The sequence below is a fragment of the Polypterus senegalus genome, chromosome 12 (assembly GCF_016835505.1).
Source record: "Polypterus senegalus isolate Bchr_013 chromosome 12, ASM1683550v1, whole genome shotgun sequence".
NCBI lineage: Eukaryota > Metazoa > Chordata > Cladistia > Polypteriformes > Polypteridae > Polypterus > Polypterus senegalus.
The window spans coordinates 9,004,190-9,019,036 of record NC_053165.1 but is presented as its reverse complement, the minus strand read 5'-3'; the positions used below and the strand labels follow the sequence as shown (position 1 = coordinate 9,019,036).

Sequence of the window (14,847 nt, the reverse complement as noted above, 5' to 3'; positions counted from 1 at the left end):
TCAGGTCTCAGATAAAGAAGAAGACGAGCTGTTTATTGATGCAGTAAGAAACGAATCGATGAATGAAACCTGTCATCTTTACAACGATTGACAAACACGGAATGTAACTTGAACACAACACATCCTACAAATACGAACCTGATTGAAAGAAATAATGATAATCAAATCCTTGATGACAGCAACACTCAGTAACACTCACAAAACAAATACTGTATATTGACAGTCATGTTACGTTATTTTTAAAATGTTCCCTTTTCTTTTCTAGCTTTTTAACACACTACTTCTCGCTGATACGCGGGTATATATATATGTATATATATATAACCCGATCTACATACTCGAATAATGGATACTTTATTCGCCATCAATGATTGTTTTGGTAAAGCCATACTCAGTGTATTCATTAGATGAACGGTAAAAAAGTAAGAGCGAGGGGAGGATGACTTATTGAGGCATGCAGGCTGTAGTGCGTCAACTCTATCTGAATTGCGCGATCACATTTGAAAAATATATCTTTTCAAGTTCTATTTAGTCCATATGTGTCAAACTCAAGGGCCGCGGGCCACATCCGCCCGGCGTAATTATATCCGCCCGCGAGATCATTTTATATACTGTATTATTGTTATTAATGGCCCGGTATATGAAGCGCTGGTAACACAATAAACTACAGATCCCATAATGCAGCGCTTCAGCTGCCTTGCCAACACTTACGCGTTAATCAAGTCTAGCTTATGATGCTGCAAGTTATTGCGAAGCTAGCTCACACGATGCTGAAGAGAAAAGTTGATTCTGAAAATAGAGCCTTTAAAACCGATGGGAGGCTGAGTATATGTTTACTGAACCCGTGTGTCTCATTTGTGGAGCTAATGTGGCTGTAATTACAGAATTTAATCTAAGACGGCACTATGAGACAAAACATCAGGGTAACCTGAAAGACCTGAATGCAATGCAGAAGATACAGAAAGCAGAAGAATTAAATAAGAATCTGACACTTCAGCGGACGTTTTTACCCGTGCACAATCACAAAGTGATTTCAAGTGAAGCTGCTTTTATGGGAGACACAACCACTTGCCCCACTTTCCCTGTTGCCAAGTAATGTTAAACCAAGTCGTCACTACGGTGTTCCCAAATACGCACTTTGCTGATAAACTGAGCGCACTGAGTTTGCACGGCGCTTTGGTGACTTTGAAGAACAAAAAAAGTCCGTCTACATGCGGCTCGAACCTTGTGCATGTTTGGTAGCACATATCTGTGTGAGAAGCTCTTCTCAGTGATAAAGACTAACAAAACAGCACACAGGAGTCACCTCACTGATGAGCACCTGCAATCCATCCTGAGAATCTCCACAACACAGAACCTCACACCAAACAGAAACGAACCTGTGCCAAAAAGATGCCAGGCGTCCAGCTCTAAAATGACATATGAGCAAAGACAACTGAATGATTTGATTTGTTATTGCTGAAAGGAACACATTTTATTTATATTTCCAGGTTTTGTTATGCAGCATGTTCATATTTGAATTTGTATAATTTTGACAGGATATATTTTTATGGAGAGCAAAATCTTTTGGGATATTTAAAATCTAAGTTTATTTTTATATATAAAATTACATAAGAGTAAAGAAATTTGAATGTTTGTTCTTTTAATGTTTACTTTATTTCTAACTTGTATAATTTAGACAGGATATATTTTTATGGAGAGCAAAATATTATAAGTTGTTTAAGGTTTGAGTTGATTTATTCAGAATAATATTCCTGTCTGTTTTACCATTCCTACCAAAGATATTTCTGTCGACTAAATAAAAATTCCTTCTATTTAAAATTTAAATAGAACTTGAACAAATACGATAGTTCATAATATCCACGCAGACTTGCACGTAAGAGCGGAGTTATCCGTTTTAACAAGCAGCGTATTGCACTGATCTGAAATAGCTGTGTGTGTATATATGTAGATATGTATGTATATGTATATATATGTTTATATATGTGTGTGTGTATGTATGTATATATATATGTATTTGTGTGTATATATGTGTGTGTATGTATGTATGTGTGTATGTATATGTATAGATATGTATATATATATGTTTGTGTGTGTGTGTAAATATATATATATATATTTATATTTATATTATATATATATATATATGACAACAACACTCATCACTCACAACAGTGACAAAACAATTACATTGACAATCATATTACGTTATTTTCAAAATGTTTCCTTTTCTTTTTCATTGCTTCTTTAACACACTACTTCTCCGCTGCGAAGCGTGGTACTTTTGCTAGTATATATATATATATATATATATATATATATATATATATATATATATATATATATATATATAGGTGTGGCAGAAAAGTAATGAGACTGATTTTTTATTTACCAAAGTTTTTATTTTTTTCAAACATCAATGTTATCCCCTTCAAAGTAGTTCCTTGGGCAGCTACACACCGATGGAGACGTTGTTCCCACTGTTGGTAGCAGCGCTGGAAGTCTTCAACCGGTATGGTCTTCAGCATGTCCGTTACACTCTTTTGGATGTTTTCTAAAGTCCCGACATGACGTCCTTTGAGGACATTTTTCAGTTTAGGAAAAAGGAAAAAGTCACGCGGACTGAGGTCAGGTGAATAACGGGGCTGGGGAACCACAGAAATGCCTTTTGAGGTCAAAAATTCTGTTATGGAGAGGGCAGTTTTTCGGCACCATTTTGGCACAGACCTTTCGCATGTGCAAATGTTCTGTCAAAATTTGATGAACGGTAAATCTGTTCAAATTTAATTGTTCACTCAACATTCTTAATGTTAAACGACGGTCTGATCTCACAAGAGTGTTCACACGTTCGATGTTTTCATTGGTTTTCAAAGTTGAAGGCCTCCCTGATAAACTTGATAAACTATGTTCCCCATAGGCCTGTTTTAACTTTTCAAACGTCACACTTGCCGATTCTCCAAGCTTAACACAAAATTTAATGGCACAACGTTGCTCCAAATTCCGCTGTTCCATTTTGCGTGACACACAACCAAAAACACAACTTCGCTAATAGCAGTCACAAAAATCACGTAGTTAACGGAAGGAGTTGAAACTCGCACTGAGCTATGGGAGGGTACTGATACACGGGCTCTATCAAGGACAACAGCGCAGCGTTGCCAGATCGCTTGCAGTGTTGCCAGTCTCATTGCTTTTCTGCCACACCTCGTATATATATATATATATACTAGAGAATATAACTTGACAAATCCGCTAGACCTCAAAAGTAGGGCCCCCCTTAGGCGCAGAGCCTGGGGTGGTCGCCCCACTTGCCATCCCCAAATGCCGCTCTTGTTCTGACGCAAGCACACATGCGATATACACACTTTGCACACTAAATGGGATCACAACTTAGAAGTAATTGTGCGGAATGCAGAATGCATTTCAGCTGTTGTAGGGTCTAATAATCGTTTGTGGTCTGTAGTCAGACTGGCACAGATGGGTCTTATCAATTGTACACACGGGCTACGGCAGGTATGTTTCATGTTGGCACAGAGGCTGAGGAAGGAAGGAAAAAGAAAGAAAGAAAGAAAGAAGTGCTTGGAAATGCATGTGTGTGTAAGCCAGACGTAGTGCAGCTAATCACACGCCAGCACTCACCGCTGACTCTCTCTCTCTCTCTCTCTCAGGAAAACCTGCGCCGACTGGTTCACATTGAGTACAGCGTTCGGGGCCAGAAGGAGCTCCTGCGGCCAGGAAGGGTGAGTACGGCGCTCCCTGATAAGAACATTGTTTTGAACAAGTCTCATGGCCGGCATGCCGGGGTCTTAGTTTCTTGCGTATTTTTAAAAAAGGTAAGAAAAAAATAAAAAAAGACTACAACACCCCCACCCTGTCTCCACCCTCACTCTCCTTCTCTCATATTTTTATAGGCAGTAAGGTTATCAGTCTGGAGTGGACAGCATTCGTTTAGCACGAATGATGGCGTTTAGAGACTTGGTTGAATTTTTATTTTTTTTCCCCACTTTTTAATCCACGATGACTCGGAACATATTCAGACCCTTTCACGTATTGCCTATTTTGTGCCTCTTTCTTACTGAAATACCCTTATTTATAAAGATTCTCGTTTTGGCCTTGTCTTTTCATCCAGAGCTTGTTTTTTATACAGTTTCTCTCGCTTGGAGGGCATTTTCGAAGTACTTTGGGCATTTAGGAGATTTCTGAACTTTAAAATCCTCTTTGTTTTTAACCTTTAATGGCCCGTGGAGGCCGAAGCCTATCTGTAAGATTGGGAAGTCAGGCTGCCTGGAGTGAGGCCTATTCTTTGTTGCCTATGGAAAGTCCCGGTCTGTTTTATGGGTCTTTTTTGAGACCCCAGACTGTTTTGTTAATGGGATTGCTTTCAAATCAGAACAAACTGACAAACAGAAGTCATGAGGTCACCATTGTGTCAGTCAAACATTTAGTGTCATGCACTTCCTGGTTCTGCAAAATTCTAAATAATCAGCAAAAGACTTTTTACAGTATTAGTGACGTTTTTGAGTAAAAGGTTTTGAATTTCTTAGGTGCTTTACCGGCTATTTCTGTTTGCATATTAAGCTCAGTTTCCATCAGTAATCTGACTTTTGCATTAATGCCTGTTAATTATTTTGATATTTATTTTTAATCTTCCGTTCTGTATTTCTTTTCTGCCTATGACTTTTTTGTGTCCCTAAGGTTACTGTCGTGCAGGTCACAAAAAGCATAAAACGGTCCAAAATCTCACTCCTTCAGAAATCCATCACCCATCTTCTTTACCAAGCGGGCCATTTGATTCCCTTCCTGTCCCAGCCGCCCGTTTTCTTTACCAAACTGCCACAAGATTCCCTCTGGCACGGTATTGACCGGGAGATATGTGTTGACCTCAAAAACAAAATCCAAAGCTTACATTATCTTGGAAAACTCAGAAATAAACTCCAAAACAAAAAGAAACTTTCAGAAATGCAAAAAACAAGCAGGCTTCACCAAGTTCGTAGTCAGAACTGAATTGTAACAAAATTCGATGCAATCAACTGAGCCAAAACACTAAAACAAAAACCAAATTGGGACAAAAGAGTGAGAGTCACAACCAAAATATCGAATGCTAAACATTTTATAAGCGTTGAATCCATACGAGGAAATGCCTTAAGACAAAATGTCGAAAAAACACAACGACGAGATGAACTGTCGCCATTAAAACAACATGTGCAAGAAGTCTGATGTGTAAGGGGTCAGTCGTCACAAATTCCAAAACTCGGACTCGAAGATGAAGTTTTACTGCTCGGAAAAACACTGCGACCAGAAGGAGAGATAACACCAGAAAAATCAAAATGTGGAAATTCTTTATGACTAAACGTGAGAATTCCTAACAGCATAAGAAAGCATTTGACAGATGAGAGATGACCATTCAGTCCTTCAAGCCTGTTTGTTTAGCTCATAGCTAAGCTGTCTCCTTATCTCATCCAGATCCTTCTTAAAGGTTGTCAAGGTTCCTGCTTCACCTCCATGTCTCCAGATCTTTGTAACTCTTTGTGCATCCCGGTTTTAGTCCTAACTGCACCCCCCCCACCCCCCTTAATTTCAACTGGTGTCGTTGAGATTGTGATTCACAGTTAAGTTGAAAGAATTCTGTTGGATCTCCTTTTGAAGATTTTAAAGACCTGGATGAGGTCCCCATGCAGTCTTCTCTGCTCAGACTAAACAGGTTTAACTCTCTGAGTCTTAAGTCCTTAAGCTCTGACACGCACTTGCTTGTTCTCCTCTCCACGGCCTCAAGTGCTGCTCTGTCTTTCTTGTAGTGTGGCGACCAGAACTGCACATAGGACTCCAGATGAGTGTGGCCAAGTGTGTGTGATGGACCAGCACCCCATCAAGGCCTGGTTACCTTCTTGTGTTTGCTGCAGTTGACTCTCTGCAACCCTAAAATCAACTGCTTCAGGAACATGAACAGGTGGACCCGTTTAGTTCACGCTGTTTGCAAAGAAACTTACTAAGTGTCTGATGCAGAATTCCCACAACTCCTTGAGTAAAGAAGTGCTTCCTGTCTTCAGGCCTTAATGCACTAACCCTTCATTGATGTCCTCGAAGGACGACATTCACCCCTAAACTGAAAGAATTCTGCTGGATCAACTTCATCGATTCCTTTGAGGATCTTGAAGACCTGGATGAGGACCCAACACAGTCGCTTCCGCTCACACTAAACAGGTTTAACTCTCTGAGTCTGTCACAGTAGGCCACGTCCTCAAGCTCTGAGATGCACTTGTGTGTTCTCCTCTGCAAAGCTTCAATTGCTGCGTTGTCTTTAGCACCTGAACTGCACACAGGACACCAGATGAGGTCTGACTACTACATTAAAAACAAGATGCCGTTAATGTCGATACATTACACAAAACATAAGACAAAGCTGTCAAAATTCAAAATGCAGACTGTATGGAGTGTGTGCCCCTAATGGACCATGCCCGTTTGTTTAGCTCATAACTAAGCTGTCCTAACATCTCATCCAGATTTTTCTTAAAGGTTGAGTCTCCTCTGCTCAGACTAAACAGGTTTAACTCTCTGAGTCTGTCACAGTAGGCCACGTCCTCAAGCTCTGAGATGCACTTGCTTGTTCTCCTCTGCACAGCCTCAAGTGCTGCCATGTCTTTCTTGCAGCGGGGTGACCAGAACTGCACACAGGACTCCAAAAGTTGTGATGCACTTAAAGTTTTCAATGAAAAAAAAGTAAATCTTCCTCCAGACCACTGGAATGAGTTACAAGGAAAGACTAAAAGAGTTGAGTCGTTACAGTTTAAGCAAAAGGAGATGAAGAGGAGACCTGAGTGAAGTGTTTAAAATTATGAAGGGAATTAGTGCAGTCGACCGAGATGGTGACTTTAAAATGAGTTCATCAAGAACACGGGGACTCTGTTAGAAAGTAGGAAGTTTTTCTTCACACAGAGAACCACAGACACGTGGAATAAGCAACCAAACTAGTGAGATAGACAGCAGAACTTTAGGGACCTTCAAAACTTGGCTTGATGTTATTTTGGAAGAATGAAGTGGACAGGACTGGCGAGCTTTGCAGAGCTGAATGGTCAAAAAATAGTCCAGAGGATCGAGATGGTGACTTTAAAATGAGTTCATCAAGATCATGGGGATACAGTTGGAAACTTGTTAAGGGGAAAGTTCACACAGACGTTAGGGAGTGTTTCTTCGCATGGAGAACCGCAGACACTTGGAATAAGCAACCATGCAGTGTGGTGGGACTTTAGGGACCCTCGGAATTCGGCATGATGTTATTTTGGAGGAATAAAGTGATAGGACTGCCGAGCTTTGTTCGGCTCCATGGCTGTTCCCATCGGTTTTTTTCTAATTTTTTATGTTCTAAAATATGCAGTAATGACAGGTACTTGTTCTGATTTTTTTTTTTTTTGCTTTGTTCTTTCCAGGTGTTTGTGAAAGAGGGAACATTGATGAAGGTTTCAGGGACAAACAGACACCCCCGCCATTTGTTTCTGGTAAGCTGACTCCTTGAAGACCGTCATTGGTGGTCCCGCTGCCTCCCCATTTCACATTGTCATGTGCTTACCCAGTTGAACTTAAAGGAACCCCCCTCGTCCAAGTCAGCGTCTGAGGGGATTGCATTGCGCAGCAGTGGGCTCTTTCTCTCTCATTCTCAGCTTTTCTGTCTCTCAAGACTACTCTCTCCATTTTCCTGTGTTACGATTCTGGCTCCACAAAAAAAGCCGAAGGATGAAGGATCTAAAAAGCCCATAAAACAGACTTCACCTAAGGCGAGCCTGACCAAGGAAAATGGGAGGCTGAAGTCCCAACTAGGACACAAAAAGGAAATAATCCTTCAAAGTTTAAAAAAACTAAAATATCTCACCAGGGAGAGAAACCCTAAACACTGCAGCTGGGGGTAGAGAAAAGTCAACAAGGACCCTTTACACAATTAAAGATTTATTAATAACAAATGTAAATAAAAGGCCAAAAGAGCAGAAAGAAACAAAAAAGGAGTCGCCTAAAAAAAGGGCCCAATCCATAAATCACAACTCAAAATCCTTTAAAAGTGCAAGAATTCTCAAAAGCCAGGAACAAACACAAACAATAAAATAACAGAACAGAAGAAACTCACTGAACCACCAGTACATACACAACACACCTTAGAGGGACTGCAAATCCTATGAGCCTTTATAGGGCTGGGGGCGGTCCCTCAATGGTGATTGACAGGTGACTCCACCCCTCTTGGTTCACCACCTGCAGAACATATGGAACACAAAGGCATTTAAAGAAATGGTACATAAATATTTTTTAAACATAACAAAAATGATAGACGCCCTGCGGTGGGCTGGCGCCCTGCCCGGGGTTTTCCTGCCTTGCTCCCTGTGTTGGCTGGGATTTTCTCCAGCAGAGCCCCGTGACTTTGTAGTTAGGATATAGCGGGACAGATAATGGATGGATAGATGGAAAATGATAGTACACTAAACATCTTGACTAAATGACAAGTGAACAGAACAATATTAACATAAATAATAAAGCACTCTGCCATTTATCGAGGTTTCACATTATCTGAGGCATTCTTATAATTTATTAAAACTTTGCTGTGAATACTGAACCGAGCATGTAAATGCAATACATGTAACCTTGACTCCTGTCAATCATGGAGAATCCACTGCAACCACTGAACAGGATCATCTCCAGACAGAGGAGCAGCTTCAGCGACAGACTGCTGTCACCGTCCTGCTACACTGACAGACTGAGGAGACCCCACGCCATGTGACTCTTCAATTCCACCCGGGGGGGTATCTATCTATCTATCTATCTATCTATCTATCTATCTATCTATCTATCTATCTATCTATCTATCTATCTATCTATCTATCTATCTATCTATCTATCTATCATATCCTGCCTACTACACTACTATCTATCTATCTATCTATCTATCTATCTATCTATCTATCTATCTATCTATCTATCTATCTATCTATCTATCTAATGGCAACACCACCTGTCTATAGCACAAATCCTGCTGACTACGCCAAGTGCTTTGTTATAGAGGGACACCACAATTCATCCTAGGTTGCTATCTATCTATCTATCTATCTATCTATCTATCTATCTATCTATCTATCTATCTATCTATCTATCTATCTATCTATCTATCTAGTAATCTTGTGCCCTGTGCCTTTAAAATGTTCCCTGCAACACCAATCGATGGCAGGCGCTTATGGCTTGACTGCAATCTTTTTATATTCACTTTTGCGGCAGACTGCTACAGTGCTGGGAGCCTTACGGTTGCTTTGGGATGTTCTTCTGCGTATCATCCCATTGGGGGGCGTCCCAAAAGCGTTTATAAACCTTACAGTGTGTAAAGTATTTTTTTTATTTTGCGTCCAAGTGTAGTGACTCTTCAGGCAAATGCAACTGTCACTGGAGAGGCGCCTTGTTAAAGTCACCAAAAAAAGAAGAAGATTCCAGTGAGCCGACAGATAGCAGTGATTCCGTTAGTTAGAGTGAAAGTCGGCCTACACGATAACCCCCCTCTTCCTCCTCCTCCTCTTCTCCTTTCCCTTGTCTCCCTCACACCAGCCACGATTCTTTTCAAAGGTAAAGTGCAGGATAATTTGTTTTATGTATTTTTACTTTATATTTTGTATTTATCATTTTATATGAATATTTTTGGGCTGTAGAACGAATCATCTGAGTTTCCATTATTTCTTACGGGGAAATTCGCTTTGGTATCCGAGTGCTTTGAATTACAAGCACGTTTCCGGAACGAATTATGCTCGTAAACCAAGGCACCGCTGTGCCTAGCCGGTCGGCGGTTTGTAGTTCTATGGTTCACGTTCAGCCCACCTCCAGACGGTTTTCTCCAGGAAAGCTTCAAGCCCAGTCCGGTTATTTTTGTGCCTCACCTCATATGTCATCAGTCAGTCAGTAATTTTCCAACCCGCTATATCCTAACTACAGGGTCACGGGGGTCTGCTGGAGCCAATCCCAGCCAGCATAGGGCACAAGTCAGAAACAAACCCCGGGCAGCCCACTAAAGGGCACACGCACATGCACACCAAGCACACACTATATTTAGGATTGCCAATGCACCTAACCAGCATGTCTGTGGACTGTGGGAGAAAACTCACGCAGACACAGGGAGAACATGCAAAATCCACGCATGGAGGATCCGGTAAGCGAATCCAGATCTCCTTACTGCGAGGCAGCAGCACTACCCGCTGTGCCACTGTGCCACCCCCACCTCATATGTGTTCCATCAAAATTTCACTTTTTCTTGGTGAATTGTGACGTTTCCTTAAAAAGAATTCATCAAAAAAATATTTGGAGCCCAGGGGTGCATTAAAAGTATGTGGCAGTTTAAGGGTTAAACAACCAGCCTACCCACCCCAAGCCTCTCCAAAGTTTAATAAAAGAGTGTTCACCCTCTGCGCCAGCTGGTGGTCTGAAGGCACCGGATCACACAGCACGTCCTGAATTTGTCTGCATTTTCATCAAGCAAGTCCCTCATGTCCCAGCCTGGTCACCAATGCCACCAAGAGCAGTTAAAATGATTGACATGTCAATAACGGATCTTCACTGCCCCCTTGTGAACTAAAAGTAAATGGCATTCCACCCCCACCCATGGGAAGAGCGAGGTCGCTATATTTATTTACGTGATTTGCTTTTGATTGCCATGTGTTTGCGACCCCTGCCGGTTTGAAATCCCCTTGTAGTCCAGTTATTTTTTGATTTGCTTTTTTCACGAGCCCCAGGATCCAAACATTAGCAGATAGTTTGCATCAGAGGTGGGGACGTGTTTTTTCCTTTCCCAGATCACTTCCCTGAGACAAGGTAACAAAATTCCAAAGTGAAATAACAAAAGAAACGGGATAACGGTAGGCTGTTATCTTTGAAGGGAAGCAAGGACATCAGCAGTCTCCACCCAAAACAGGGCTCTGCTGGCCAATGGTGGGACTGAGCACAGGGTTTCCTGCCAGGATGTTTGGTGTGGGTTACTGAATGCCTGTTTCCTGCTCCCAGGCATTATTTACAAGGATGTGAGGGTCTTTTGCTCTGTGAGATGCAATGTATGGCTGGGAAAGTGTAAAGAGTTTAAAAAAAAAGAAGAAGAAGAAAGAGAGAGCACCATTTCTGAGTGGCTTCGTTTCTAATATTTATTAGAAGTAATCTCGTTGTAGGAGGTGACAGGTCAGGTCCAGAACTGTAACCCTATATGGCCAAACGTATGTGGGGACCCCTCTAGATGATTACTGTGTTATTAGGCGCATCAAACCCAACACACCGCCCTGCAATCTCCATGACAAACTTTGGGTCCTACTGAAGGACTCGGTGACTTTAGACGTGGCCCTGTCATAGGGTGCCACCTTTGTCACAAGTAAGGATGTGAAATTTCTGTTGCGCTAGATCTACCCATAAGTGTTATTGTGAAGTGGAAATGTGAGGGAGCAACAAAGTGGTAGAGCACAGAAACTCACAGAGAGGGTCCGTCAGGCTCTGAAGTGTGTAAAAATGGCCTCTCTTCTGTGACATCCCCCACAACACTGTGTCTCGAAGCAACATCAGCACAGGAAATGTGCATCTGGAGCTTCATGAAATGGGTTTCCATGGCCGAGCAGCTGGAGTTCCTTCTGGACCCTTCACATGGGTGGTTCCCCTATGGCATTGTTCTGAAGAACCTTGATTTTGAGGAGTGGTCCTCAAGCCAAAAATCCATTGTGGACCACCAGGGTGCGTACGGCTCCCCCAACCCTGACACTGACAGACGCAGAGTCCAAGTTCAACACAGCACACATTTATTATTCAGTTGGGAAGCGCTTTCAGTTGCCCACCCCACTTCACAACACCGTACAAAGCACCAAATATACACGTCACAGGCCTTTTCTTCCTCTCTCTTTCTCTCTGAATTCTCCACTCCTCCTCCTCTCACAAGCTGTGCCCACCTCCTCCCGACTAGTGGTGAGGGGGCTCCTTTTATAGCGTACCCAGAAGAGCTCCAGGTGTTTCTTGACCATCTTCCACCTGCATTTGCGGGTGTTGGCAGAAGTGGTGCCACAAAGGACTCAACTGTACCTGCAGCACCCCCTGGCAGTGCACACTGATGCCAACAGGGCTGCTTCATGCTATAACTCCTGGCATGCCTTGCAGGGATCCGTGGTGCTGTACCAACCCAGGGGGGGCATGCCCTCTAGCGTCTTGGGGGAAGATAACGTCCCACATATGGTCTCTCCCTTGGTCCTTCCACCCAGATGGCATCCTGGCCGGGTATTTGCCCTGGCCAGCCGTCACACCGCACACTAAATCAGTGGTTACCAGCCTGTCGTCCATAATACATTATTAGGTGGTCTCCGGCTATGTGATCGATTTGGAATGAAGTGCCTTGAGTTTGCTCTGATCCTCCCTACGTTTCAGTGATTGTGTATTAAATGTGATAAACTTCTCTGGGCTGTGGGTGGAAAAGGAGATGAGGAGGTTACTGGTGATTGCACCCCCTAGTGTGCCGGAGTGGTGGTGCTTACCTTTGATGAGCCGAGAAAGGTGAGCCACTGAAAATCCAAATCATATTATGTGATATCATCTACTGTTAAATTTCGCTCCCTACTTCTAAAATTTTTATTTTTATACTGTATTGAGGATTTGTTCTGTTCTGTGTATTGTATTTTATTGACACCCACTGTACACCCAACCTACCTGGAAAGGGGTCTCTCTTTGAACTACTGGGAGTTTTTCTTTGTCTTCTTAGAGAGTCAAGGCTGGGGGGCTGTCAAGAGGCAGGGTCTGTTAAAGCCCATTGTGGCACTCCTTGTGTGATTTTGGGCTCTACAAAAATAAATTGTATTGTATTGACGTGCATTCGTAACACCTGTGTTCACTGTGGCAGTCGATGTGTTAATGCAGTAGCAGCCACATACTTAATGGTGGCGCCCAAGATAAACAAAATGGCACTGAACAAAAATTAAACAAAAGGAATCCAATTGTACTAAGGACATTTTAATGAAAAGAGTTAAGATTTCTGTTGTGCTATACAATATAGCCAGGGAATGATGAGACAGATCAGAAGACTGGTGCAAGTGGAAAATGAAAGAAAGGGTTAAAACTGTGAGGCCGAGGGAACACAATAATGAAAACGAATCATGAGAGTCAAAAATGGAGAAAGCCAAGTCAAATCCCCATAGATCAAAGTAGTAAGAAAGGGTTAACAAACTTGGATAGTGAACTGTGCATGAAGATACCCTTTTAGCATCAGAGAATGGAAGCTCAAAATAGTGATGCCCTTCAAAACCAAAATGGCATCTGAAATACAATAGAATACAATACAAGGTACAATACAATAGAATACAATACAAGGTATAATACAATAGAATACAAAAAAAATGATAACAATCCAAACCACACACTACAGCATGGAAAAAATCAAGAACTGAATTCCTCATGTGCAAAAACCCCAAATGGAAGAAAACATAGAAAATTACCAATGAATGAGCAAAAAATGAATAAATAATATTTTATAACAGATGCTACATTATTAAAAAAAAGCAATATGAGCCAAAAAAAATCTGATGTAAACGCAGCAGAAAACCCAGAAAAAATGTAAATCATAAAACCTCCCCAAAGACGTGCACGTTAGATTATGTGATATTCTTAGTGTAGCGCTGTGTGAGTGTGAGTGAGCCTGTGAATCCTGCTACTTATATACTGTATACGTATATTGTGGTCAAATGAAGTACTGCAGGTCCACAAGAAGAAATGTCGTGGCTCCAACCTTGTCATCCCATCTCTTAGGGTTGGGATGCCTGATCCGTCACTTAGCTAGGAGCTCCGCCCTGCGGTGCGCTCATTTTACAGAGTGACACCTCCTTGCAGTGCCCATGGGATATATAGCTGGGGTACCAAAAGAGGCGGAGTCAAATGTCCTCACTGGGCCATCTTCTCAGGACTGTGGAGGGAATAGAAGAGGACATGGTTAGCATCAGCGCCCCCTCTCGACCCAAGGTGGTAGTACATACCTCAGATGAGCTTGGAAAGTGATACACTGACAGATATGTGTGACTATATATACCGTATATACTTGCGTTTAATTTATGGTATTTTATAATGTCGGTTGTATAAGCTGAATGTGGAAAACTCACACTATTGGTCCAAGAGATTACGATATGCTAATGCCCACCTGAGAGAATAACCACGGCGCACACGGCCTTTTTTTTCTATGTCTTGTGCATACGTGACCACACGGTAATACCCGAACTATTCCAAAGTGACGTTTGCACTGATATGTGTTTTGTATCTTACACCCTCATACACCTTTTATCATAAGAGTATCTCTGACCTACGATGGAGCATTTCGATCAGAAGAAAATATGAAGCTGGTTTTAAATTAAAAGTCATTGAAGTGGTGAAAGAAATTAGTAACTGCGCTGCTGCAACAAAATTCAATGTCTCTGAGAAACTGATGTGAGATTGGAGGAAGCTAAAAAAAAAATAAAGTATATTTTTGAACAGGCATATAAGTCGGGCTATGATTTTATGATTGATTTAGATAGATAGTTAGTAAAGGCACTATATAACAGATAGATAGATAGATAGTTAGTAAAGGCACTATATAACAGATAGATAGATAGATAGATAGATAGATAGATAGATAGATAGATAGATAGATAGATAGATAGTTAGTTAGTAAAGGCACTATATAACAGATAGATAGATAGATAGATAGTTAGTTAGTAAAGGCACTATATAACAGATAGATAGATAGATAGTAGATAGTTAGTAAAGGCACTATATAACAGATAGATAGATAGATAGATAGATAGTTAGTAAAGGCACTATATAACAGAATGATAGATAGATAGTAAAGGCACT

The 14,847-nt window shown here is 41.5% G+C and overlaps 1 protein-coding gene across 2 annotated transcripts in view; it reads left to right on the top strand.

Annotated features, from left to right (window-relative positions):
- The window catches only part of fgd5a (FYVE, RhoGEF and PH domain containing 5a), a 181,626-nt gene that overhangs the window by 120,897 nt on the left and 45,882 nt on the right, over positions 1–14,847 (top strand). For both annotated transcript variants that reach the window (XM_039773630.1, XM_039773631.1), the window contains exons 11-12: positions 3,666–3,737; positions 7,422–7,490. In XM_039773630.1, the coding sequence (XP_039629564.1) occupies positions 3,666–3,737; positions 7,422–7,490 (141 nt within the window). The remainder of the gene's footprint in view (positions 1–3,665; positions 3,738–7,421; positions 7,491–14,847) is intronic.